This window comes from Varanus komodoensis, unplaced genomic scaffold, assembly GCF_004798865.1.
Source record: "Varanus komodoensis strain SLA01 unplaced genomic scaffold, ASM479886v1 scaffold46_3, whole genome shotgun sequence".
NCBI classification, from domain to species: Eukaryota; Metazoa; Chordata; class Lepidosauria; order Squamata; family Varanidae; genus Varanus; species Varanus komodoensis.
Window position 1 is genome coordinate 5,077,703 of NW_025336044.1, and position 26,509 is coordinate 5,104,211.

Sequence of the window (26,509 nt, forward strand, 5' to 3'; positions counted from 1 at the left end):
CGAAACTGAAAGCGGTGCAGAGAACGCCTGCGCCGGCTCAGAGCTTTCGGCTCTCTCTGAGCGAGTCCAAAAACTCTGAGGTGGGCCAGGTAAATGACCATGGCAGCCCGTTTCTGGCCTGCGGGTTCTAGTTTGAGGATCCATGAACTAGGCTATACAAATAGTAAATATAAATATAATCCTTATGAGAAAACATGAATATGACTCCACATAATTAGGGTTGGTTTTACCTTGTTTCCTTGGTATTTCAGGAGCATTAAGAGGAAGATCCTGCTAGAACATTTTTGTCAAGCAGCTTTGTTGGAACATGTGTATTTTTCAAGCTTTTAAGTAACAGTAAAAGTAATTTTTAAAGGTATTTTTGTTTCGTAAAGAAAGAATTGATAATTGTTCGACTGACATGCACCAATTATGAAGCAAATGAAACTAGGGACATACTCTGAAGATGAACAGGAGTGACATTCTGGAATTCTTTTCTGATATACATATATACATGTTATGGTGACATATGACATTTTCATTTGTATTGTGCATGGTTAAAAACAGCCCTCCATTGTTCAACTTTATTGAACAGGGACAGGTTTTGTACCATCTGTAAGCCCACACCATTGTTCAGAACCATTGAGTAGACACCAAGTGTCCCTCAGAGCTTTGTTGTGTACATCTCGTATTATATCTAGTCAAATAATACACAGTATACTTTGAAGGTCACCAAGTCTCTGTTATATAGGATCTGTTGCACATGGTATGAGCATAATTGGTACCTGTCATTTAATCAGTAACAGCCTCTTGTTCAACATTGCCAATTTGAAACATTAGCTCTTTCCAAACATTGTATATTCTCCACACAAGACCTTTTACTGAAGATCCGTGATGCTTGAGCAATCATGGAAGGTATATTCTTCATGCTGTTCTTTTCTAAGATCTCTGTATCTGCAGTCCCTTGATTAGTTTGGATTGTGCTATTGTTTTAAATAAGTGTCATCTCTTGGGACTTCTGATGGCCAGGTGGGTGTTTCATCAATGTCAGGGTTTCCCACCTGGTCTTTCTGTGCTCCAATGAGCTGCAGGATGGAGAGCTGGGCGGCAAGGGAAGGCTCAGGGTGGTCTTGAGAGAGTTCCTCGGGTGACTTAGATGAGGCATCCCTTGATGGGTGTCCTTGAATGCCCCATTTCTTCTGTTGGAGAAGGGTTTGTCATGATGTTCCAACTGACCTTTACATTCCTGAGCTTGTGTAGACAAGAGCCTGACACTTGTTTACAGAATGCTGACCCCAAGGAGACTCACCTGGCACTCATACTTAGTTGCCGGTGCCAAGTAAAGGTATTTATTTTCTCCCATGCATTTTCAATTTTAATTATTGTTATTGTGTGATTTTGTGTGTGCAAGTGCATGCCACATTGAGAAGTTTTTGTTCTGGGTGACACATGAAGTTAAAGTAACAAAAGACTAAGTATTGAAAATTTGTTATTAATAAATTAGCAGCATTTTAGTAAAAAACATCTAGAAGGAAGCATTTTGTTGCATAACCTTCATCTACATCCTTGAGTGATTTCTGCAAACAACGAGAGGTGCTGAACAAAAACAGTGCACTGCCAAATTATGGCTCAAAACTGGGTCTTCTTTGTAGTTGCACCAACCTTCTGAATCACTCTCCCACAAGAAGCCAAAATCTTGGCAAACGCTGGGCACCTTGTGTAATTTTATTGCTTCTGTAGATTGTTTAGACATCGTGTGAAATAAGCATGAGCTAAGTTAATCCTTTGGATACATTAATAACTCATTCTGTAAATGCTAAACGACCACTTCTTCCCGTAACAGTTCCCACACAAGCTTACTGAAATCTGCAAGTGAAAATATTTTAATTTGGCAGGCTTATGCCAAGTGAAAGGTAATTTGAAAATCTGGTGCCAGAAGTGAGAGAGGACTTCTGATGAAGTCACATGAGAACTGGGACATGAGGAGCCAAATTTTGCAATGACAGTCAGAGCACAGGAGATGAAATCAGAAACCAGGATGAGGATGATCTAGAACCCTGTAGAAGGAAGAGATGTACAACCTATACCAGTTCTGATCTAAATTGCAATCAGCTGCATAATGAGGTAATCAGAAAAATAGGAATTCTGCACATTAACAATTTAAAATGGGTATAGCTATCATATACAGGGACTGCAGGTGGCACAGTGGTTTAAACCGCTGAACTGGTAGAGCAAAAGGTCGCTGGTTCGAATCTGCACAATGGAGTGAGTTCCCGTTGCTCCGTCCCAGCTCCTGCCAACCTTGCAGTTCGAAAGCATGCAGATGCAAGTAGCTAAAACGGTACCACTTCGGTGGGCAGGTAACAGCGTTCCGTGCACTTCAGTGTTTAGTCATGCCGGCCACATGACCGCGGAGACTGTCTGTGGACAAACGCTGGCTTCCTCGGCTAGGAAACGGAGATGAGCACCACCCCCTAGAGTCAGGTATGACTGGACTTAATGTCAAGGGGAAACCTTTACCTTATCATATACAGTGAAACTATTCTCTCTGTCTCACGAAGCACTGAGGTGTCCTGCACTGAGGATGGGGTTGGGTTCAATGACCTTCTGGCTCCTTCCAACTCTATTTACTATGATTCTGTGACAAGGGCAGCACAAAGGAAAATACCTGAAATGAAGCAACAAGTTGACAAAAGCCTGTTGTAGAGTTAGCACCTCTCTTCAATAACTTGTTCCTAGGGGGTTGCTGCATGTAATCCCTCCCCAAGCCCTTTTTAGTACAAAGGTCTTTTGTACTAAAGGGGGAAATGCACTTGGAAGTTCTTTGGGGCCATGTCCAAAGTTGGTATCTACTGCTCCTTGGCAGGAAGAATTCCCCTGGACATTGTCCTAGCAGAGGCTTCAGATGTAATTCAAGGAAGGGTCTCAAGGATGTGAGCTTACTCAGTGGTGGAGTGGGACAGGGACTTCTAGCCCACAGACACTTATCTGAAGATAAAATGATCCCTAGAGATAAAGACGTTGGCTCTTCCAATCCTATCCCAACGGTCTTGCTATTGCAGTTCTAGCTCTGAACCTTCCCAGAGCACCACTGGGCCTTGTAAGGGAGCATCCCCATGTACTACAGAAATTGAACATTCCCTGTTCTCTGCATCTGTCTCCCCGAAACCCTGTATCTCTTATTTTTAGATTTGTTTGAAGGCCACCCATTAGCACTGTGCTGTCTGGGTGGCCATTACAATAAAATGACCAACAGGTAACATAAATAAATGGTAGAACAAAATGTTAGACAGCACCAACCACACCCATCAAGCTTTGCTCAGTGCCCCACAGTCTCTCAGCGTGTCCCATACAGAATGAACACAGAAAAAAGTAGATTGGCTAGGTCAGAAATAGAATTCTTTCAATGGAAGAAATGTCTCAACTATGCTTTTCTCAACCTGCTTTTTCCAAGATCATCATGTTTGCTTCATTGGCATAAAGATGAAAGAACAACTAACTTTGTAATGTAATTTATTTAACTTTGTAATGTAATGTATAAATGAGGCCATGTCAGTGAGTTGCCAAACAGATCAACTTGATAATTCCAGTTATGAAAACCAGTGTAGATTTCTGCCTCTCATATAAAAATGATTTCTCTATGGCCAAGCTTTTCCATGCTTGGCTTGGAAGCATGCACAAATGCTTTCAGCTATTTCATAATACAAAATAGAAAGAGCATTATACAAGTATACCCGGGGAATGATGGAGGTACAGATGTGCAAAAAAACCCCACATACGTTTACATGCTGCTTTTGGTAGCTCAGTCTAGGCTAGCCAACAAAGTGATTTTTGAATCAATGGCCCCCAGGCCTTTTAAAGAAAGGAAAACTGTAATCCAACCCATGGCAAGGGCACATCTACTAACATTTTCTGCTAAACCTCCACATGTGCTAGAAAAAAATCAGCTGGGGGAGAAGTGGGCAGGGCATCGTTGATGCAGCACTAACAAAAGGTCTGCATTCTCCCTAGGTTTGCCTGCCATGGATCTCAAACAGGTCCTCACTGGTTGGCCAGAATTAGACCAAGTGACTCTTGCAGATAATTGCCAGGCTGTTGGAGTGTTAGACATCTGCCCCTCCACTGCAGCCTAAGGAAGCCCCAGTCCCACCCCCACCCCCTACTCAGCACTGCACTGTTTTCTCCCTTTGGAAGTGGAAAGCCGGGGGAACAGCTGCTACTCCTGGAAATCCATCCATCCAGGAAGTTGCCAGCTTGAATAAGCTTGCAATGGCAGCGGAGTCATTTGGCCTGCAATTATCCAAAGGCCTATGAAAGTTGCAGTCCAAAACCTCTCAGGGCCACAGGTTGCCCACTTCTGCCTTACTGGCAGCTTGCAGAAGGAATCAGTGGTGAAGGAAAGGAGACAGGGGGGTGGGGGGCAGAGTGAGAGGAAGCTCCTCCCATGCCCATTTTCATGGTGATTGCACTTCTGCCCCGTTCTTTCAGTTTTCTAGTCTGTTTGTTTCTCTTTGGTCATCAGGTTAGCTGAGCGAATATATTGTACCAAGACCATATATGTAACAGAGCTGCCTCTAATGCAGATTCGCTCTCACTGTTTTTAAGGGCAAAATTCTGCAGGTCAGGTCTTGTTCCCTGATGGTTAGAGGCTTCCAAATATCCAATAGTTAGGCTAGTGCCGGGGGGGGGGGGGGGGCAGGGAGAACAAGAGAGGTGATTTTCATTCTGTGTACTCTGATTTTTCCTCCTCTAGGCAGGCCTCAGAGCTCACCTAGCATAAGCATGTTGGTGAGGACAGACCTGGGGAACCCATCAGGTTCTTCATAATTTGGCTCTCTTCCCTTCTCCTCCTCAATCAACATGCTTTTAAAACTGATCCAGCGATGCTTGTGCAGCACTTTCTGCAGTAGCTGTGAGTGGCACTAGGAAGGTCTGGATTCCAGAGTCCCCCTGCCAAGGCTGTACCTCCAAAGCTCCAAAAATGCCGCAGTCCCTTGGATGTTATCCAGGAACTGACCACACAATTGCCTTCTCTATGTATTACAAATGCTTGGAATGATATCAACTATCAACAGCAGCAAATTCCATCTATCGGAATAAAAATCCCATCACTTCAAATTCAGGAGGTATACTTGACAGCAATTCAGTTGGAAAAAGATATACACGTGCGCCAGCATGTCACAGCACTGCCCGATTATGAAGATTTCAAAGTCACATTCATGCACCAGCAAGGTACTTGGGCTGCACAATGGGTCGCAGCATAAAAGACATTAAGCATAAAAGACTACAATTAGTAGGGCTGAAGTGTAAAAATATATAAACAATTATTCTTTTTTGAATTCAAACTATCTAGAAGGCTGCCTATTCATACCTTAGAGAATCTCAATTAACTTACAAGAATATTTTTTTGTGCAAAGCAGTAATACGCCTTCAGATTAGTAATAAAGGCACAGCGATTGGTAGGCAAGAATGTCTCGCTGCTCACTCCAGTATCCTTTCTCCAGGAAGCACTTTTGCATGGAAACTCCTAAGCAACAGTATTTTGCTGCGTGGAACACACCTTTCCATCTGACACCTTATGATGTGCAAGTAGGGCATGAATGCCGTTTCATGGGTATCAGGAGTGCTTTTCCCAGCAACAGGCTCCACACAGGTACAGAGCCTGATGTGCAATGTGCAGAGACCACAGAGAAGAACTTCATTTATGAACAACAGCACTGTTTACCCCCTTGGCCCCTCAATGAATGCCCACGCCGTTTTGCAATCTGCAAAAGTTTTAGCCTGCATTGGCATCTTTACTCGTTTAAAGCAAATCTAACTTGAAGAGCTTGTGACCAACCAAGCTGCATATAACCCAATAGCCACAAATCTTTTCTTGCAAAGTGCTTGCCAATCTCTCTGCAGAAAGCAAAGACAAACCCCTGGTAGGCCACCATCTGTGAGCGATGAAATGTATTTGGCTTTGTGGGCTGCTATTTCTGCAGCTGGAGGCCTCCTGTATGGTGTCCATGAGCCCTTTTTGTGGCCCAGGCTCCCTACCCACCTTCATTTTATTTTTAAAATTTATTTTTAAACGGACAAACTAACAGGCTGACATACAGTCTCCAGAGCCATTTATATTTCCAAAAATGCCCCATGGCCCCACATAGAACATTAGGCCAAGTTGTTTGGCTGAGCCTTATCACTTTGCCTTTTATGAAATGAAAGCAGAAAATTGGGTTCAAGAAAGCAGTTATATTTGGGAATTCAAACCCCACCCCTGCCTTGTCCTATAGGTTCTAGACAAGTTACTTTTAGCCTCCTGAGAAATGGTTGTTTTCTAACTAGTTCGTACAATGGAAGCTCTTTTGTGAATGGGCAAGCTCCAAATGGCAGCCTTTTTGTGAGAGAGCCCACAACACTCAAACTGCAAAATGTGTCCACCAGCCTAGCAAGGTTGGAGGCCCTGTACTGAGCATTAAGCACTGTTGCTAAATAAAATGTGCAGGCCTATGTACCTTCAACCACCAAGCAAAACACTCCCCCCCCCCCGCCAGCTGTGCCCTTTGGTCTTCCCACTGTATGGAATTGCAAAGCAGTTCACTGATCCCCTGGCAGGTTACAGTGCAATAATCAAGCGTAAGCTTCAGCCTGCTATGGGAGTGGCCAAATGCTCCCATCCTGAAGCCTGTTAGGAAGGGTGGCAGTTAGAAATAAGGCTAACCCCCTTCAGCTATGCCTTCCCATTTGACAAGCCATTGCAATCTAACTAGGATTTGTGCCATTTATTTAGGGTCTGCTTTTGCCCTCTCCAATACTGGACCCCCTCCCCCATCCTGATCTCTCCCTCTCAAAGACAGCAAAACAGCCAGAAACACAAGGCTTTACCCAGAAACACAAGGCTTTACTTAAAACAACCATTACGGAAAAACAACCCTTAAAAGCCCCAAGTATACATACCAGAGGCAAGACTATCTTTAGGGCAAACTCTTTCACATTTAAAACACCTCTATGGATTTGTAGTTACAAGAAGTTTTTTGCAGCCAGTTAGACAGCTTTTGAACAATAGACAGGCGAATCCCTTTCACCACAGTTTTTGGTACAATTTCAGGACACATTATTTCAAAGGCTGACAATGCTAATTGGGGAACGAACATGTACCCAGACTGACTGCTTTGAAGCAGTTCTGCGTTATTTACTAATTGTGTTGATTCTAGTCAAGAGCTTCAGGAGTGGCCCTGGGTTGTATGGAAAGAGGTTTCTTTCATGTAGCCTAGAAATTGATTTTTGCAGCTGTTGGAAACACTTCAGTGATCTCTGAAACACTCCTTCTACCAACTCAGCGTTATTTGGGGATATCTTGCAGTGAAAGGGTGAAGCATTCAAATCCAGAGGCAATGTATTTTGCTTTGAGTTTTCTGTTAGGTAAACCGGATCCATACGGACAGTTTCACCTGTACAGATTTTATTATGTAAAGATGTTTGCTTCATGTCTCCGAAACATTCCTCCCCTATGCCTTCTACATCAGAATCTGAGCTTTCATAATCAACCAGCTTTTGAAGAGTCCCCAGTGAACCTGTGTTATCAGACTCTTGTGAACAGTTAGACTTGCTTGGTTTTACAGATTGATTGTCAACATGCAGTGGTGAAGAAATGTTCAGAGAAGGAGTCAAAAGTGCCACATTATAGGTTTGGGGAACAGATGAGGTGCTCTGAAAACTCAAGTCTGAGTGGCTGACACTTTTCACAGAGGAAGACAACTTCTCCACAGAAATGCTGAGCTCTCTGCTGGATGCAGGCTTGAAACATTTAGAAATGTTCACAAAATGCTGCCAGTCTTCTACTAGAAGTTTCAAGTATCTTACAAAATACTCCAGGAAGCAGGTCTCAGATGAAATTAAGAAATCCAGAAGAACTGTGGTGTCAAAGGCAATACTACTTAGCAGAAACAAAAAGATGCAATGTGGATTGCAGCCAGTCTGATGTGTCACACTGTCTCGGATTCCTTCCTCTGAACAGTATGAAATAGAGCCAGCTTCACGCCAGAACCTAGAAAGTTAGCAGGTGCACACAGAGCAAATAATGAATGTCATACGGAGCCATAATATTGTATTCAATATCTATTAGTGACTATCACCTAATTCAGACATCCTACAAACATAGTTTGTAAGAATAAATGTTAGATCTATGTACTCTCTTCTCCTGCTATAATTAAATACATCCAGACTGGTTAAACCACAGTTTGCTATGACATCTGAACTACAAAGCTGTGGTTTAATCTCTGATCTCTCACTTTGGCTTAAACTGTTAGTCAAAGAATACATAGATTTTTCAGGATAAGAGTTGGTTTGCTTCTAATCTTATTTATTCCATTTCTACACCACCCAACAGCCAAAAGGCTGTTTGGGCAGTTCACAAAGTTAAAAAGAACATATAGCAAACAAAAACCATAAACAATGAAACAATAACTCCAAATAAAACAGCAACAAGAATCCCATAGCAACCTGAGAAGGCACAAGAGCCCTGAGAGTTCCAGGTTTTAGTCAGAGTAAGCGCCAGCACATTAAGCTGACATGCCGACCACACGACCACGGAGACTGTCTGCAGACAAACTCTGGCTCCCTTGGCTAGTAAACCAAGATGAGCACTGCCCCCGAGAGTCAGGCACGACTGGGCTTCACGTCAAGGGGAAACCTTTACCTTTACCTATATACAAGACCTGTCAAATCTGTGATCCACTAAACTAAATGCAGCCTTCTGGCCTTATAGGTTTATATATAAAGTATGCTGTTCTGCAAGGTATTAAACACAGAGGCTCTCTCTGAATCTTGTTCATAAACTACAGATGGTTCAGAAAGCTGCTGATGAACACACTGAATGTGACTGACATTTAGCACGCATTACCCTCCAGCATGCCTCCAAGTCCCTTTCAAAGCGCTAAATATGGCAAACCCCAGATTTAAAAACTGGCATGAAAATGTTCGCATGGCAGACTTAGACAGACTAACTTATTTTTACTTTGGATTGATTAGTGAGAGACAATGAGTTTGTCATTTTCTGAGGTTTGTGCCAAATACCACTTGCCTGTTGTGTCTGAATGGCAATATTTACAATTGCAGGATTTGTCAGAATCAAGTTTTGACCTTGCTGCTTTAAAGTTTCATAGTCTGTTTTTGGAAACACTGCAATTGATAAGTTTCACTGATCCCCAAGATGTGTTTATACATGTGTACTATCAGTTAATGAATACATCTGGTCTAATGGAGGAATGAAATATGGAATTGGAATGTCCTATCTAGTATAAGCAGTAAATCATTACCTTAATCTATCCTTGACATTTCATTGGACATCAAGTTATGTCTTACTCAACAAAAATGTTTCATGTTTATGGGATGCTTCCTTATCTTGTTAACAAGGGTTACCAAAGTCACCTAACAAATGGAAATATAAAGTGCAAATGCTTCTGTTCAACATTACTTTTGGCAATATCTAGTAGCCACCCCTTTTTGGGCAGAAGTTATCCTACAGATAAAGAGTATTCCAGTACAAAGTTTAACTTCTTCTAATAAACATATTCTTTGAAATTGTTTACCTATTCCTTAACTTCCAGTTAAAGCATGGCCAATGCAAATAGATTTTCTGTACCCTATGAAAGCTAAAAGACTGATGATACTACACCAAAAAAGCAGAGGTTCACCAGCTGCGATGCAATGCATTGGAAACAAAGTTTTCAGTATCTAAGCAGATGACATACAGATACTGTACTCAGATCAATGTAGATACAGCCGAAGGTTTTCATTTCTTTTCACCATCCCGTCAGCATATTTAGAGGGAAGATATGCTACAGCCACTGAACTGTTCCTTATATATTAGGAGGGCAAGTAGTCAGAGGAGGGCTTTCTATGGAAAGCGCTCCTCAGAGAGGTTCGTCTGGCGCCGTCATTATTTGTTTTTTGGGTGCCAGGCGAAGACCTTTTTATTCAAATGTGATTTTAATTGTTAATATTATTTATTTATTTTTGGCCAGGTCCACTCAAATTATATTGTTTTTATATTGTGTTTATTTATTATTGTGAGCCGCCCCGAGGCTTCGATGAATGGGGCGGCATAGAAGCCTCCTAAATGAATGAATGAATGAATGAATGCTAGTGTGGTGCAGCAGTTAACAGCGTGGGACTGGAACTTAGGCAATCTGGGTTCTTGCTCCCACTCAGCCATAGAGCAAGTGGATGAGTCTGGGGCGGTAACAGACTCTTAGCCCAACCTGCCTCACATGGTTGTTGTGGTGATAAAACTGAGAGCAGGAGGAGGAGAATGATGAAAGCTACTTTAAAGAGTTCTTTAAAAAGAAAGCAGATGGGATAGAAATCTAACAAATGAATGAATGAATGAAATAAAACTGTGCTAAGGGAGATGTAAAGGATATAACACATGATGTACGTGGATTGCTCTTTACAGTCCTATAATGCAAACCCTTGACAGCATGAGAAGGAATAAATAAAAAGAAATCTGATTATTTGTATGCAAATAGACTAGTGTATGACTATTTAATACATAAGTTTCCTGGGTTTGCTCTTGGGGTTCAAAAAACTAAGCATAAATTCATCTTATAAAATGTTGTACTGAGGATAATCTATGATACATTGAAATACAAAGTTCAGCCCCTTTGTATATTTCCATGCACATTATGCTTGTGTTTGCTGGTAAATACTTGTCATTTCCCTCCTGCTTGTAATGAGCAATTTTTTTGGAAACAGAACTTGCCAAAATCAGAAAAGGAAAGCACTCACCTCTCAAACTTTAAATGAATTGTTAGTAATGAATTTGCAGCATCCAACATGTCATCATCTTGTTCTATAAACAGCACAGAAAGCCACATGCAAGGATGTTCAAATGGGCAAATAGAGGGAGACCATCTCAGAGAGCTTTTTAAGAAAGTGAGCAATTTACCCATAACACTCTCCAAATGAGCTAAAGAAAAGAAAAATACTTGTATTGTCAAAAGCAAAACTGCCATTTTGCCATCTACATACAAGCGAGGGCTGGACAAGAACCTGTGCAACCTATAGTGAACCACAGGGAATAACCTGGTTCTTCACAGGTGTCGTGCTGTGCAAAGCCAGCCAGCATGGGCTTTCCCAGGGCATTTTAACCCTTGCATCACCCTCACTCACTGAGTTGGCAGGCAACAAACTCCAAGCAGGAGCCGCATAGTCAAAGTGGTGACTGTATGAGCGCATCGCCACCTGCGCGCCATGCACAGAGCCCCCGCTTTGTGTGCCCTTTCTCTCGCTGTGCCTCCCATCAGGATATGTTTGCTACAAGAAGTTGGGGTGGGGGAGTTTTCATCCCAGCTGGTTAGATGAAGACTGCTAAGATAGAATTGTATGCAAAGGGGAAGGCTGCTTTGTACCGTGACGGCTCTCCCCCACTGTATTATTGGTATTCATTAGTGATATTTAGCCCCAAGCACACATCCTGTCGCTCTCCCTGGAGAGGACAATTGGATGACAGGGTCAGGGTAGCATGAGGCAAATGAGGGATCGATGGTATAAAGAAGAGCAACCTGGTGCTTTCTTTAGTAAAAAAGAATCCAGTTTAAAATTTAGCAAGCCACGCAGGATGCTCTGCCGTATGACCCATGAGGAGCCTGATGCACGGTTTCCCTGGATGTGCAAAACTGGTTCCACATAATATGAGTACCAGCCTCTGCACAACACCTCAACGTTAGTCAGCCTTTTCATGACTGTCTATGTACTAAGACTTCTGCAGGTGGAGCTTCTGAATTGGTTGCCAAATTGTGTAATAAATCACACTGTTTAGAAAATTTGAATTCTCTGGACAGCCTTTGCTCTAGTATTGTAACATCAATTCATTTTAAATATCACCCTCCTCATCTACTTGCATTATAGTTTGTTACACAGACTAATTAAAGGGAAAACAAGCTAATGAAGAGCAGATGTAGCTAGGCACCCTTTGCTGTTGTTGTAGTAATGTGCTGCCAAGGTGTGTCTGACTAATGGTGACTCGATACTCAAATTTACATCTCCAGCAGTTGCAAAACCCCCCATTTGCATGCAATTAAGACATATTTCTTTTAAAAACTTTGCTTTTTTGTGGACAAAATCTACCACATTGTTAGAATACTCTTTTCATTCTCTATTATAGCAATATGTCCCAGAATCTAAATGTCCTAATACATTAGAAATACTTTTTTCACTCAGACCTCAAACGTTGTCCCTTGTAAATCACCTACAGCATCTGTTGACTGATCTATGGATTAAAGTTTGAAGAGCAAGTCTTGGGACAGAAAGGTTCTGGAGGATATATACAAAAGCTCTGGGGTATTTTGAAAGCTTACAGGCAATGTCTGACTAGAAAGTTACTTCCAATATCTTTTGGCAAACAATAGTGCCAGCCTCACTGTAGGATGCTGTTCGATCTGTAGGTCTCTGAAGTTTACCAATTACAGGAAAGGGAGTTATTAAATAAAATCTGCTTAGTACTAATCAGCCCCTCCCCTAAAATGTCAATCTGAGAGGGACTCATGTGGCAAGAAGTTGCAATCTATTGGGAGGAGCCAGGAGTGAATGACCCATCACCCTCCACCCACCTTCTCAAGGGACCCCAGCTGGTAAGGTTGTTAAGATACTTAGAACAGAAATTACCTTGGGCTTCGGTTTCAGAGACAGAATCCTGTATCTTAATCTCTAAAGCCTTAAGCAGAAGCAAGCTTACGTCTCTTAGGGTCACTTGATCAGGACTGTGGCAGATAACCAGTTCAGGCTTAACATGACTGCCACCAAAGTGGCTAGCCGTTTGACTTACAGACAACCTAGTCAGCCACCCAGAATTCACGAACTGGAGAATAATACCAGCAAGTGCTGATCTGTCTTTGTCAAAATGAGAGTCCTGGTGGAAGGAAGGGGAAACCTTGTTTACTAGGTCTTCGCAAGCTTTGTGAAGAATGCATTTTTTAAGCAGCATGATGGATTTCTTCTTGATTAAATCATGAACAGGCAAGGTAGAAAGACTCAAGACACAAGCAGGATTCAAAAATACCATTCTTTGGCAGACAAAGTTTGGAGGTGCTTGACTTCTGGAGGTCACAAGTATTTCAAGGAGGTCCAGAAAGCTACTCAAGTCATTTATGGCTTTTTCAGATATTGAACTATCTTGGGGACTTTCAGAGTAAAACGTCATAAAGCGGGTGTAAAAGCTTTCAAACACACTGTCAAGTGGAGTGAGAAACTTCTTCAAGTCACCTGTAACAATATTACCAGCATAAAGATGTTACAAGTACCACCCAGACACAGATTAGCTAATTTGGTAAATAAAAACTTGTTCAGCAAAGAAACAAATACTTTCATTTTTCTTCATGAAAATACTGTACTTTCGAATATTAATTTTTCCCAGACAGATGTCAATTATTTTCCAGCACATAACTGCTCTAGTGCTGTTCTCATCTGTCCCTCCTGGTAACTTGTAACTTAATCCCAATTCAAATGGTACCTCCTTTGCATAAGCCTTCATCTTTCAAAATTTCTCTCATCATGTAAGTAAGAGTCCACAGGCATTCTGCTATCCATCTGTTACTGGGAAATCCCGACAAAGCCTTTAAATAAAAAGTAACCCAGGCACTATTCAGTGAACTCTGGAAAAACAAAAAGAAAAGAGCATTTCTTTATGTTAGGGATGAGTGAACTCCTGGAACAAATGCAGCTTCCGAAAATGCCATGTGACTCCACTCCCAAGCCGTCACAAAGCAAAGAGGATGGAAAAGGCAGTGGTTACGGAAATAGGGCTTGCCAGCACTGGGACTTCCCATCACCTTTCTCAAAACAGTCACTCCATAAAAGTGAGCGCCGACTAAGGGTCTACATATATTTCACCCATCCATTAACTCCTAGGATTCCTTCTTTCAAACCTATTATCTTATGTATCAGAACAGCAGATCTGTCCTGTTTCTGTCCGCTGCAGAGCTGAAACAATTCCACAAAGCCTCAACCTCCTAAACTGCCCCATAAGGCCCTAACCCTGAAAATAGTTTCCTTAACTACCCCAGCAGAGACATGAGATTTGAGGCATTCTTTTTGACTGAAGCAAAAGGGGGCAGCTGAGTGGCACCAGAACAGCACGGCTGTGATTAAGACGAGCGAAGAACGACGCAGCTTTAAGTGCAGCACCAGCACAGGCAGCAGCCAAGGCTTGGGAATGTCCCATACGCAGAGCTTTCGCTGATCTTATGAAGCCCTCTGTCTGATTATTCTGGTACTGCAGTGAGGGACAGGCTCCCAAAAGGAACTAACGGGTGGAATCTGGTGAGCAGGAGAACAGGCTGCTACAACCAATCACCCTCGGATGAAATCTTGAGCATGGAAAATGCTCTACCCATGAGAAAGAATCTGTATCGGCACCTAGGCATGCACAAACGGTGCTGTGTCTGATTGGGTCTATGTGGGAAACCACCCCAACCAACGCATAACCTCTTCCGCTCCTCAGACATGGAAAGCGAATGGGCCACAGAAACAGATCCCCTGATAGACAGTTTTCCATTTCCTGTTTTTATTTTTTATAGAGCAGACAGGGCACATCCAAATTATATCTTCTCCCTTCATCCGTCTGGAATAATATAGCCCAAGAACACTTTTTAACTACTGAGAGCAGTGCACCTGAAAGGCAGGTTAAATTCTTTTAGTAATTGTCCATTCCCACCTCTTGCTCAGGTTAACTGAGGTACTGCAGACTTACAAAGAGTCCCTTGCAAGAAAGAACTGCTTTCAGAAGACCAAGCAGAAAAGCATGTTAAGAGGAAAGCGGGGAGAGGGGGAGAGAGAGAATGGATTTCTCCCCCTTTCCGGTCATCAGTATGCCATAAGCAATTTTTAAAAATTATACACAGACATATAGATAAGGTTCGCCTACAGCAAGAATCCCACATGGATGAATTTTCCCACAAGGCTTCTTGTTACAGCAGCAGACCCACTGCAAAGATTCCAGCCGCCACGCCGGATGCTGCAGCAAGAAGTCCCACTGGGAAATTCCCCAAGACGGTTTCTCATTACATGCAAAGCAGATCCTAGTCTGGTCAACTTTTTCATAGGCTGGTGGGTTCCTGAAAATCCAAATGTTGTATTTCATCTTTTGGTACCCTCCCACCCTTAAAGCAAGAAAGGAAGGCAACAAAAAATGTGAAACTGGCCCACAATCATAGATCACTTAACACAGGATCTGAATGGCGAAAAAATTCATTCCAAGAGTTGGTTGCTTCACAAATAGGCTTGCCACTCAGTTAATGAAAACTCAGTGGATCAATGAATTGACCATTTGTGTGTTTATAAGAACTTACATTAAAAATCATGAATGTGAAGATCTGATTCATTTGAACAGGCTGATCAGTTACATTGGCAACAATCAATCACACTCCTACTTATAAACATAGACGATATCACAAAAAAGACATTTTTATTCAAACAGGAACTAATCCCCAACTGAGCTTATGACTTACCTCTTCTTTTAACTGAAAATGCACAAGGGAGACCAAAGTTTTGGAAGCCATGTAAGAGAGCTGTTTATCAGAACTATGTAACAGACAGATCTGCAAGAAAGGGGAAAGGAAAGAAATGGTAGGTAAGGATACCTAAACAACAAAACTTGGGTGGTGGGGTATGTGAGTGGAATACTCTTAGAATACTCACTAATTTTGAGTCAACATTTTCTTCTTTCAAGAGAGTTTGAATTATCTCTAGATATTTCTGTTTTATTTCAGCTCTCGCCACTTGGGACTGCACTTTGGCAAACATCATCTTGATTAAGGTTAGCTGGAGCAACACAATTTCCCATACATGGCACTTTGATTTGCTCAGTTTTTGACAAATATTGGGCTCATTATCCATCTTGAAGACTACAGAATCTTGAGCAGAAGAGTTTTGAGTATCAAACTTAACAGAATTTAAACACATCCCACAAGATCTGTTGTCTGGTGCTGAGCAGTATTCCAGTAAAAGAGGAAGGTTTAGGAGAGCTGCACAACTGTGACTATCTTTTTCTAATGGGACATCTATCAGCATGTCATCATACATCTGCTGAAGGAAAAGAAGAAGAGACTCCATTGAGGGCAAATCTGATGTCTTCAATAATTCCTCATGCAGTCACCTTACAGTGATTTGAGCTAGCTGTTGACTGATGATATTCAGTAAAAGGGAAGATGTTGTACAGCTTCTCCCAGAACATCTAGGGGGAAAAAAGAAAAAAACCATACATAAGATTTGTAATGAGAGCTCTGAAAAGTCTAAACAATTTAATATAACATACCACAAGAGTGCTATCCTATGTACATCTTCTCAGGTACAAGAGAAGTTGTACAGAGTCCCCATAAGAGTTATATGATTCTTCAGAACTGTAGCCCAGCACTGCAATCCTATGCAAGTCGTGTCAGAAACAAGTTCTAAGTTCAGTAGGACATACTGTCAACATAAGTGTGCACAGAACCACAACCTAAACTCATTCCTACATCCATGCAACATTCTGGTAATGAACTAAATTGCTGTGCAGAAGAAAATAAACACAATTTTTGAAATGGTGTATGTTGTTAAAAATTTACCTTCTCAAATGTAAAAAAAGACATATGATGTATTTCCCAGGTAAGTTATTTTATTGTGCTTAGGAAGAGACAAGGGCTGGAACCAACAGGTGGTGAAGCTGGGCCTGTGAGGGCACACATGCCAGTGAGGCTCACAGACAAGAGCCTCCCAGATTTGTTCCTCCCACCTCACCTTTGCAACCTGCTTGTTCAGGTGCTTCTTGCTCTGGCCCAGAAAATGGAGGTGGTGAGAAAAAGCAGTAGGAACCACAGCATCCTTGCTTGCTGGTTCTTTGTACTGGTCAAGCAAGCATTAGCAATAGTGAGAAAAAGGATGAAGTACACAGAAGCTGGTAAAAATGGCAGAAAGAAGGTAGTTACACTGAGTGAGGGAGAGAGGCATTAAGAGCGTCTTTCCCAAGGCCCTCAAAACCTGTAGCTACCACAAGGGAGGACTGTTAATAATAGGAAGGATTTTGAATTCTCTGAAAATCTACACAAAGTGTGTTATGAAAGTACATCAACCTAGATGGTCATTAGTCCCAGTCACAAATACCATCTCCCCACTGGTACAATCTTTCAAGCCCCATTTGGAGACTCCTGTTTATCTATGTTGGCTACTAGAAGGTACCAAAAATTCAGAAGAAAATCAGTCTATAGACATTTAACTGTGTTGACCACAAGAAGCTCTGGATGGTTCTCAAAAGAATAGGTATGCCTCAGCACTTGCTTGCCCTGATGCAGAACCTAAAAGAAGCTACTATTAGGGTAAAACATAGAGACACAGACTGGTTTCACATAGGCAAAGGCATCAGACAACTGTGTGTTATATCTCCCTGTCTGTTAAATATGCACACAGCTCATATTATAACAAAAGGTAGATTAGGATCAGAGGAAGAAATGAAAATTGGCAGATGATCCATCAATAAATTAAGATACACACATGATGCCATATTACTGGCAGAAAGCTGCAACAAATTGAAATGATTCCTGCAACAAATTGAAAGCAAAAGGAGTAAGTGCAAAATCAGAACTGCAGATGAATACAAACAAAAAGCACAACTACAGTAACATCACACAACTTTGATGTCAACAGTGATAAAATTTAAAAGGTGAAAGATTTTGCATACCTCGGCTCAGTCATCAATACTTATGGAGACTACAGCCAAGAAATTAGACAACAGGAAGGGCAGCAAAGAAGGAACTAGAAACAATCTTCAATTGTAAGGATGTTTCACTGGAAACCAAGGCCATCTACTACTATATTCAAAATCACTACATGCAAGTATGAAAGCTGAACAGTGAAGAAAATGGATGCATTCAAATAATGCAGGAATGTCAATGCACTGGACCAACAAAAAGATGAACAAGTGGATCGTAGATCAAATTGAGCCACATGTCCTGAAAGAAGAAAAAAAGGAAAAAAACCCGAGACTGTCATTTCTCAGGCACATCATAAGAATGCAGGACTCACAGGAAAGGATAATAATACTAGGGAAAGTCAAAGGCAGAAGGAGAAGATGAAGCCCAATTATAAGACTGACACAAGAGCTGAACAGGACTAGGGTTTTTGGAAGGGTTTCGGTCACAGGGTTACCATAAGTTAGAGATTCTCTCCCTTAAATTAGTGCCTACAAATGGAGAACTAGCACAGGAAGAATTCACCTTAACTCCATGACCTGCTAGGGCTTGCTTTCTAGCGGCATGAGGAAAAATGAGTTGTCTTCCGGGGGGTGGGTGGCATAAATACGGGGTATTTTTTTTTAAAAAAATCTGATTTCCTGTAAGTCTGCAACGGTACAGTCCGTTCTGCCCATGACTCTACCACGGCATTCCATAGCCAGGCTGGGCCCGGCCTGAAAGTCAGCGCGCCGCCCCCGCCCCCCAACAGCACCCACAGGCCAGCCTCAGCACCACGAACCCCCGCGTTGCTAGGCAACCAGCCCCAGCTGCCATCCAGACCACGCGCAGCGCCCGCACCGACCTCCTCCCATCGACATCGCAAAATCCCGACTGAACCTTTACGGCAGCGTCGAAAACTCTTCCTCTTTTCAGGCGAGCAGTACGACAAAGACATATGAAAAAGTGAAGAGTGACACTCACATGCAAACCAAATTTCCGGTGGGCGACCATAGAGACAAGAACGCCGCAATTAGTCTTTTATTCTCCGGGACGCAGAGCGACGCCACTCTACCTTCAACGCCTCTATGGTTAAAACCCCCTTTCCCTTACTCCGGGCTTTAGAAAGCAAGCTAAGAAAGAAAAAGTTACCCATTTCACACCGGAAGTGCCTACACGAACTGCCGCGCGCCTGTACCCCCTTGGGGGGCGGGAGGGGAAGGAAAGGGGAGAAAAAGACACACACAGACTCCCGAAGAGGCGGAGGAGGAGACCGCAGGGATGTGGGTGGGCGGAGCTTTCGGAACCCCCTCGCGCGCCGCCCAATCGCGAGAGGCGGTGGGTTGCGGCGCGAGGTGAAGGGGGGCCGAGCGCGGGCGCTGATTGGCTGGGCGCCGGGGTCAGCCCCTGCCCGGTGACCCCGGAGTGAGGAGAGGAGGTGGCTGGCTCAGTCAGTCAGTCGGTGCAAAGTGTGTTCCCTCCGGTCGCCCACCCTCTGCAGCCTCCCCTTTCAGCCTCCCCGCAGGGCGGCGGCTCCCCTTGCCCCCCTTCCCACCTCGCTCCGTCCGCGCCGGGAGAAGCGGCTGAGGCGCGGCGGCTGGGCCGGGCCCAGAGCAGAGGCGGAAAGACAGACAGGTAACGGCCGGCGAGGGGGGAGGGGCTTAGCGGCCCCCTCCCCCAATCGCAGGGTGGGAAGCGGCGAGGAGGAGGTGGAGCAGCAGCTGCTGGGTGAGGCTCACCTGGGAGGGGCGCCTGCTTGGGTACCTTCCTGGGCAGGGGCTGTTGGGGGTGCTCATCCTCGGTGGGGCGCTCGGGAGGGCCGGTTGCTTCCCCTCGCTTCCTTCTGTTGCCAATTGTATCAGTATATTTCTAGGGGTTCTCTTAGGTCTGGGGAGAATTTGTACTTCGAGTGAATAACTTCTCCACGTTTTGTTGTCCCAGTGTTTGCTGCGGTACTTTATTGTATGAAACTTCACATGATCGGCTTAAATAACTTACGTTTCAAGGACCTAAGAAAGTAATAAGTCTGTCCTCTTTCCCACTCCCCAGCCACTCAAAATAGGAAGCTGGACTTACATCTAATCCTGGTTCTTTTATTATTTGTATTATTTTAGTCAGGAGTAAGTTCTGTCGAGTTTGCTCCCCTGTTAGAGTGGTTAGAATTGCAGTGGGAAGTCTCTTTCTTGATTTGGGGTTTGGGGAGTGGAAGGTATGAAATAAAGCTACTTATTTGTAGAGTTTGGACTGGTAGCAGGAGGGCAGATAGAGATGGCTTGCTTTTTAAAAAGGCAGAAGGAAGTAAATGATGGGGTAGTGAAGAAAGGGTGAAGTTGGAAGTTGGCTGAGTGGTGGAAATAGAGTGTGATTCAGCCATCCTACCCCCGCAAGATTCAAGGAGCTGGGTTAAAGGAGTTGGTAAGTTAGGGTAGGCCTCTTCCACACAGTTTTCTTCCCTCCGCAGAAGAAATGGAGATTGGATCTGGGAGAAGAGGAAGATTATATTGTAAGGAACGGGGAAAACTATTTGTCCAAAATACTTGAGTTGAGGGAGGGGATGCTCTTACATTACTTCTTTAGAAAAAGTGCAAGAAGGAAGGGTATCCCCCTGCTTTGGTGGGGAAGAAACAAAGTGAGGGTGAGTCATCTTGTGGAGGAGGAAAATAAAGAGATGGTGATGGGGTGAAAGGTAAGGGTTGTTCCCCCCTTTTTTAAGATAAAGTGAAATTTATGGGCTAGAATATTATTTGAAATATTTATATGTCACATATTCCACCAATGGCCCCCTAGGCGGCTCACAATACTAAAATAACATCCAAATAACTCACAATATTAAAAACTCAGCAATAAAACTTTAAACAGTAATAACCTAATTAATTTATAAATTAGTACAAATATAAAATTCCAATAAATTAACTTACCCCACAGGTCATAGTGGTATCCAGAAGAGAAATTTTTAAAAGGATAAGTCTTTGCCTGGTGCCAAAAAGAATTCAAACACAGCACCAGGCAAATCTCTTTAGGGAGAACATCTCAAATACAGGGAGGAGCAGCAGCAGAAAAGACCCTCTTTCTGTTAGCCACCCCTCTACTTCCCTGAGGGATAGCTCCCTGCAAAAGGGACCCTTCATCAATCTCAAAGGCCGGGTAGGTATATATGGTGCAGACAGTCCTTTAGATAACCAGGGCCTAAGCCATTTAGAGCTTTATATGTCAAAACAAGCACCTTAAGTCACAACTGGTAACCAGTGTTCTTTTGGTGCAGGTGTTATATGGGCTGCTCTACCAGTATAGAATAGGAAGGTCTCCACTGATTCTAATATTGAAGATTGCTGCTGGTGTTGATCTTGCCTAGAAGTTTGGAGAACCAGGAAGGTTTAAGATGACTGCTTCCACTTTCTCCATGTTTAAGGAGGACATAGACCTTTCATAGCACTTCTTCCTTGAGTGGGTGGTGAGGGAAATGCATTTTTAGATTGGTATTTAGGAGGGTTACAGAGAAACTCCCCATTAATCTCCTCATTAAAGTCAAGAGTACTAGCAAAGAGGGAAAGAAAAGAGCCCAAAGATGTAATGGCTACAAGTTTCTAGCTATAAAAGAGACAGTGGGTGTAAATGGCATATTCCATCTCCCCACTCAAGATGAGATTTTCCAATCCATCCTGTTGTGCTCCACCACAGCCATGAAAGGATGCCCACATTTTACTGTGTGCCTTTCCTTCATTTTTTCTACCTTCTCGAAAAGAGCCTGTCCAAATAACCATTGTATTTTCCTCTGGCTATGCATCATTTTTCTGTTACGTTTTCTAAAGTAGTTATTGTTTCTCTTTACCTGTCATCCCAGCTGCAGTTTTATCTTTAGTATTACAGAGGTTTTACTTTCTTTCATGTCCTTATTATACTGATGGGAGCTGAAATCAAAGTCATCTGGAGGTCAGATTTGGGGAGCATATTTATCATCCCAAATTATTTCTTCAACTCTGATATCACTTTTTAAGATTTTTAGGTTTGAATATTGGATTCAATAAATGGGGCTGTGTTCCCCAAGAAAAAAATCAGGTAAGTAGCTTGGGGTACTCATAGGTTCCTCATTATTACAAGCTCAAGTGACTTTTGTGGAAAAGAGTGCCTATTACCTGCTTCAGTCATTTTAGCAGCCTAACCCTAACCCTTTCATAAAGAGGGTTAGTCTGGCCACTTTAGTTCATATGTTGGTAAGCTCACATTTAAATTACGGTCATGAACTTTATATGGCACCATCTTTATGTTTCATCTGGAAGCTGCAACTTCAGAATGCAGAATGCTAGGATGCTGAAAAGGGCACCTGGCAGGGCATGTATTGAAGCAGCATCGCTGGCTATCTCTTAGTAACTGCCAAGTCCAGTGCCTTATAGGTAGTATATAAAGTTTTTAATAACTTAGGGCAGACTACCTAGTAGAACACCTTCCTTGATTTTATTATGTATACTGTTGTTATTCTACTAAATACTTTAAAGATCTCTAAGTGAATCCCATATAAATCACTTTAAAGTGCAATATTAAAAACAACGGAACACAATTACAATAATGATAATGCAGAACAATGCAATAATAGCAACATATAACTGCTTTAATTCCAAGCTGGAAAAAGCCTGAATGAACAGGTATGTTTTCAGGAGGAGTTTGAAGGCATGAAGGAGTCTTCCTGCTCCCTGAGGATAATTGTTCCTGTTTACCTTAAGCCTCAGCTGTTGAGTGTTGTTGTGTCATCATCAAGAAGATCTGTCAGGATAACAAACTGATAACTTTGAAATGGCTAGGAAATCTCTGATTGTTCAGTTGGTTGGGTCTGTGTAAGAGAAGGTGGACTGCTAGGTATCCTGGTGCTAAATTGTTTATGGTATTGCTTGACAGTACCATAACCTCAAATACGGTATGGTAGCTATAAGCAGCCAATGCAGGATTGCTGTTGTTTTTTTTAGCAAAGATTTTATGTGGACATAGCTGGGTGTCCCAGTGAGCACCTTAGTTGCTACCTTTTGCTCCAGTTGCAGCTTCTGAACAAGGGTAGCCCCACATAGAGCACATTAGAAACATAGAGTCAGAAGGGGTCTCCCGGGCCATCTAGTCTGACCCCTGGCTCCAGCTGGCTCTGCTCACGACATGCCCACCATGTGCATGTCCAGCCTATCTTTGAACACCCTCACCGATGGGGCCTCAATGACCTCTCATGGAAGCCCATTCCACACCCTCGGGATCCTAACTGTCAGGAGCTGCTTCCTGGCATCTAAATGGAACCTTGGCTCCCTGAGCTTTGCTCCGTTGGAGCGCATCCTGCCTTCCTCTGCAGGGGAGAACAGGCCTCTACCCACCTTCTTGTGACATCCCCTCACATACCTGTATGTCGCCAACAGATCCCCTCTGAGTCTTCTTCTCCAGGCTGAAGAGACCCAATTCCCTCAGTCTCGTCTCATACCCCATCCCCTGCAAACCGGCCACCAACCTTGTGGCCCTGCGCTGCACTGACTCTAACCTGGCTATATCCTTTCTGTAATGAGGGGCCCAAAACTGAGCACAATACTCCAGTTGCAGGTGCACCAGTCGCATAGAATGGTAGTAATACCTCTCTTGATCTAGAAGCCACACTTCTGGCTATGCAACCAAGGGTGGCGTTCGCCCTCTTGACCACTGCATCACACGGCTGACTCCTGTTTAGCCTGCAGTCAACCAGTACCCCGAGGTCCCTTTCACAAGTGCTGCTCTCCAGCCCCTTGTCCCCTAACCTGTACTTATGACACCCATTCCTATGCCCCAACTGCAAGACCTTGCACTTATCCACATTGCACGCCATCCTCTTGTCTCCTGCCCACTTCCATAGTCTGCCAGATCCTTTTGGATCTGAAACACATTATAGTAGTCCAGTGAATGGATCGTTATGGCTGTGTTACTGTTACCCAGGGATGAATATGGCTGTTCTCCCAACAGAAGTCGGTAATCAGCACTCAGAGCCATTGAGAGCTCCAGTGACAAATATGGATTCAGAATCACCCCAAGCTACATAACTGCTCTTTCAGAGGAAGTGCAATCCCATGCAGAACAGACAAACCGTTCAGTTCCCAGAGTTGGGAATGCCAAACCCCTAGTGTGTCTCTGTCTTACCAGGATTCAGTTTCAGTTAGTTCTCATCCGAACCATAGCTGCATCCAAGCACTGGTTCAGAACATTCATGGCCTCTCCTGATCCAGGTCTTATAGAGAAATATAGGTGGGTGTCATCTGCACAGTGGCAACACCTTGCCCCAAACCTTTTACTGACCACTCTCAACAGGTTCATATAAATGTTAAGCAACGTTCAGGACAGGATGGTACCCTGTGACAGTCCACAATTCAGTTGCTGCAGGGCTGAAGTACAGTCATCCAATATTTCTCTTTGGAACCAGCAATATTGGATCACTATAAAACAGTTCCTCCAACTCAAAGGTGGTCCAGGAGGATATCAAAAGTCTCTGAAAGATCCAGTGGTAATTAAATGTCTGCATTTTCCTTAGCCCTCTCCCTATGAATTTTATCCATCAGAGCAATCAAGGCCACTTCCGTGCCCAAACTGGACCTGAATCCAGACTAAATGGATCTAGGGAAGCAGTTTCATTCAAGAGCTGTTGCTGCATAGATGAAACCACTCTTTTGAGCAACATACTCAGGAATGGGGTATTTCTGACCAGACAACAGATGGCATAAATTTCTGGATCCAGGGAGCATTTTTTCAGGCAGTTAGGAACCACATCATTCACCACTCCCTTGATTTAACTGTCCAGTGCGCCATATAGCTAGTTTGAATAAGACATGAAGGGCAAGGGCAGAGAGAGTCTGCCATTATCCTGTCCACATTGTCCACATCCAGAGGCTGATATTGATCCCATAAAAGAGGATAAGACAATCCACTAGACACCTGAACAGGCACTGCACTGTCAGCATACATATGAATGATTTTATCTTCAAAGTGTTTTGCAGATTCATTACATCAGGTCTTTGAGGGTTCCTCTATTGATTGTTGTGTTGATGACCCATTGCTTGTTGCTATACCATAGTATGACAATGACCTTGATAGAATCACAAGCTTGGCTACTGGAAGATCCATTCATCTGGATCTGGACATATGAGTGTTGGCTTAGTGGTTTTATACTTTGGACACGATCCTAAATCTCTGAATTGCTTAGAAATTGTCATTAGATGGCCGCTTAAAAGCAGTAATGTGTTCAAGTCCTTTACTTCAAGTCTCGAGTTTCAAGTCATTGCAAGAAATTTTCAAGTCAAATACCAAGTCTCTTTTCAAGAGCCAATTTTAATGGAAAAAAGAGAGGTGGTAGGTGTGTGTGAGGTGGTAGTGGTGGGAGAGTTGTAACCCCCCTGATGTTCCCATCTGTACTTCTGTCAGTGGTTAAAATCTGTATCCTTCCCAAACCCTCTTGAAGCTCCCTCCCCCCTCCTCTGCTGTGTTTGTGCCTGCCTTCCAGGATATCCCGCTGCCTGGGAGTGACTTGGTGGTAAAAAGTGTAGAGTCAAGTCACTAGCTCATTACTCCCGAGTTGAATCCTGGCATACCTCAATTCGGACTTGGGAGCAAGGTGCTCAACTTGAGTCCTCAACACTGCTTAAAAGCCAGTATCATTGAGTTTGTTGTGGCTTACTTCTGGGTACAAGGATAGAGTATTGCATCTTGGGCAAGTCTTCTATTGTTCAGCCATTTCACAGTAAGGAACTATTTCCCAATGAACACTTTTTCCATTTCCTAAATCAAGTTCTCTGTTTCTTGTTCGAACTTCTTCTGGTGGCCCATTTATGTGAAAAGGAGTGTGTAACATTTCTTTACAGTAGAACTTTGAACACAACAGAGTAGCAGGCTAGACAAATAAGTCTTTCAGAGTAGTTGGAAACCATAACTTTAAATCTTGCAGGATCTACTACTGTGCACCAGGGGCAGGCAACTTGTGGCCCTCCAAACATCTCTCATCAGCCCTCACATTTGGTTATGGTAGATAGGCCAGAACTAGTTGTCTACTCCTGTGCTACACAATTTCAGCACACTATTGTAGACTTTGGTGTATTGGTTGGCCAGAATAACACAGTAGTTGGAATGTTGGACTACGTGTGAGGAGAACTTGGTTTCAAATCCCTACTTAGTTGGGATATTTTATGGGTGATTTCCTCCTGACTTTCCTCACAGGGTTCTTGCCTAGATAAACTGATGGCATGGGTTTGGGGGTAACACAAGTAAGCTGCCTGGTTGCCTTTATGGAAGGCTGGAAAAATGTAATAAATCAAGTGGGCTGCAGAGAAATTATTTTGTACCACCTGCTAACGTGGTTCTTTCGTCTGTCATTTCAGGCTCATGTCTCTGCAGAAGGAATTTTCAGATTTTGAATGCAAAACAAAAGTCAAGAGGTGAAGATGTAATGGAAGAACTGAGCATTCAGGTGAAAATCTGCACACTTATTTTTTTACACCAATTTATGAGTTTTGATACCCAGAATTGTTATCTGGGGCTTGATAACAATTTGCTGCTGTAGTTGTTTAACATAGTTTCCATCGTGATAGCCCTTAGTTGTGCAAGTGAAATTGTTTTTGCTCTTTGCATGTTGGCAGGCTACACTAGAGAATTTTTTTAATAAGTTTTATTTGAAATTATAATCCTAAAAAACAGAAAACTACAAACAACATCCATCATCAAAAACATCGAGCCCGCTGAGTCAGCCCCCGCACCCTTCTTTTTCCATTTATGATAACTTAAAAACATATTTAAATCTATGCCAAATCCCATTTCTCTAGCCAATAGTAAAAAGAGTCCCAAGTTTGATAGAAGTTACACTAGAGGAT

At 43.0% G+C, this 26,509-nt stretch overlaps 2 protein-coding genes across 16 annotated transcripts in view; one reads left to right on the forward strand and one right to left on the reverse strand.

Moving 5' to 3' along the window:
• Positions 1 to 6,841: 6,841 nt before the first annotated feature.
• LINS1 (lines homolog 1) lies at positions 6,842 to 18,889 on the reverse strand. Of its 12 annotated transcripts, none has more exons than XM_044444936.1 (8): positions 18,526 to 18,620; positions 15,658 to 16,192; positions 15,468 to 15,557; positions 13,472 to 13,613; positions 13,022 to 13,224; positions 12,628 to 12,871; positions 10,750 to 10,930; positions 6,842 to 8,008 (listed from the first exon to the last, which is right to left on the reverse strand). In XM_044444936.1, exons 2-8 carry the CDS (start codon positions 16,069 to 16,071, stop codon positions 7,150 to 7,152), a joined length of 2,133 nt encoding a protein of 710 aa, XP_044300871.1. In that variant the 5' UTR covers positions 16,072 to 16,192; positions 18,526 to 18,620; the 3' UTR covers positions 6,842 to 7,149. The 12 variants fall into 12 exon arrangements, with proteins under 12 accessions (XP_044300871.1, XP_044300869.1, XP_044300870.1 ...); XM_044444938.1 differs by adding an exon at positions 9,279 to 9,390 and having other exon boundaries at positions 7,875 to 8,008; positions 12,628 to 13,224; positions 18,526 to 18,621; XM_044444934.1 differs by lacking the exon at positions 18,526 to 18,620 and adding an exon at positions 18,813 to 18,889 and having other exon boundaries at positions 12,628 to 13,224.
• Positions 18,787 to 26,509, forward strand: part of ASB7 (ankyrin repeat and SOCS box containing 7) — a 71,488-nt gene continuing 63,765 nt past the window's right edge. Inside the window, exons 1-2 of one of the 4 annotated variants that reach the window (XM_044444940.1) lie at positions 18,787 to 19,295; positions 26,021 to 26,109. The gene's annotated coding sequence lies outside the window, so the exon portion shown is untranslated. Of the gene's footprint in view, positions 19,296 to 19,567; positions 20,347 to 26,020; positions 26,110 to 26,509 lie in introns of those variants that run through there. The other 3 variants (XM_044444943.1, XR_006416162.1, XM_044444941.1) reach the window with 3 other exon arrangements.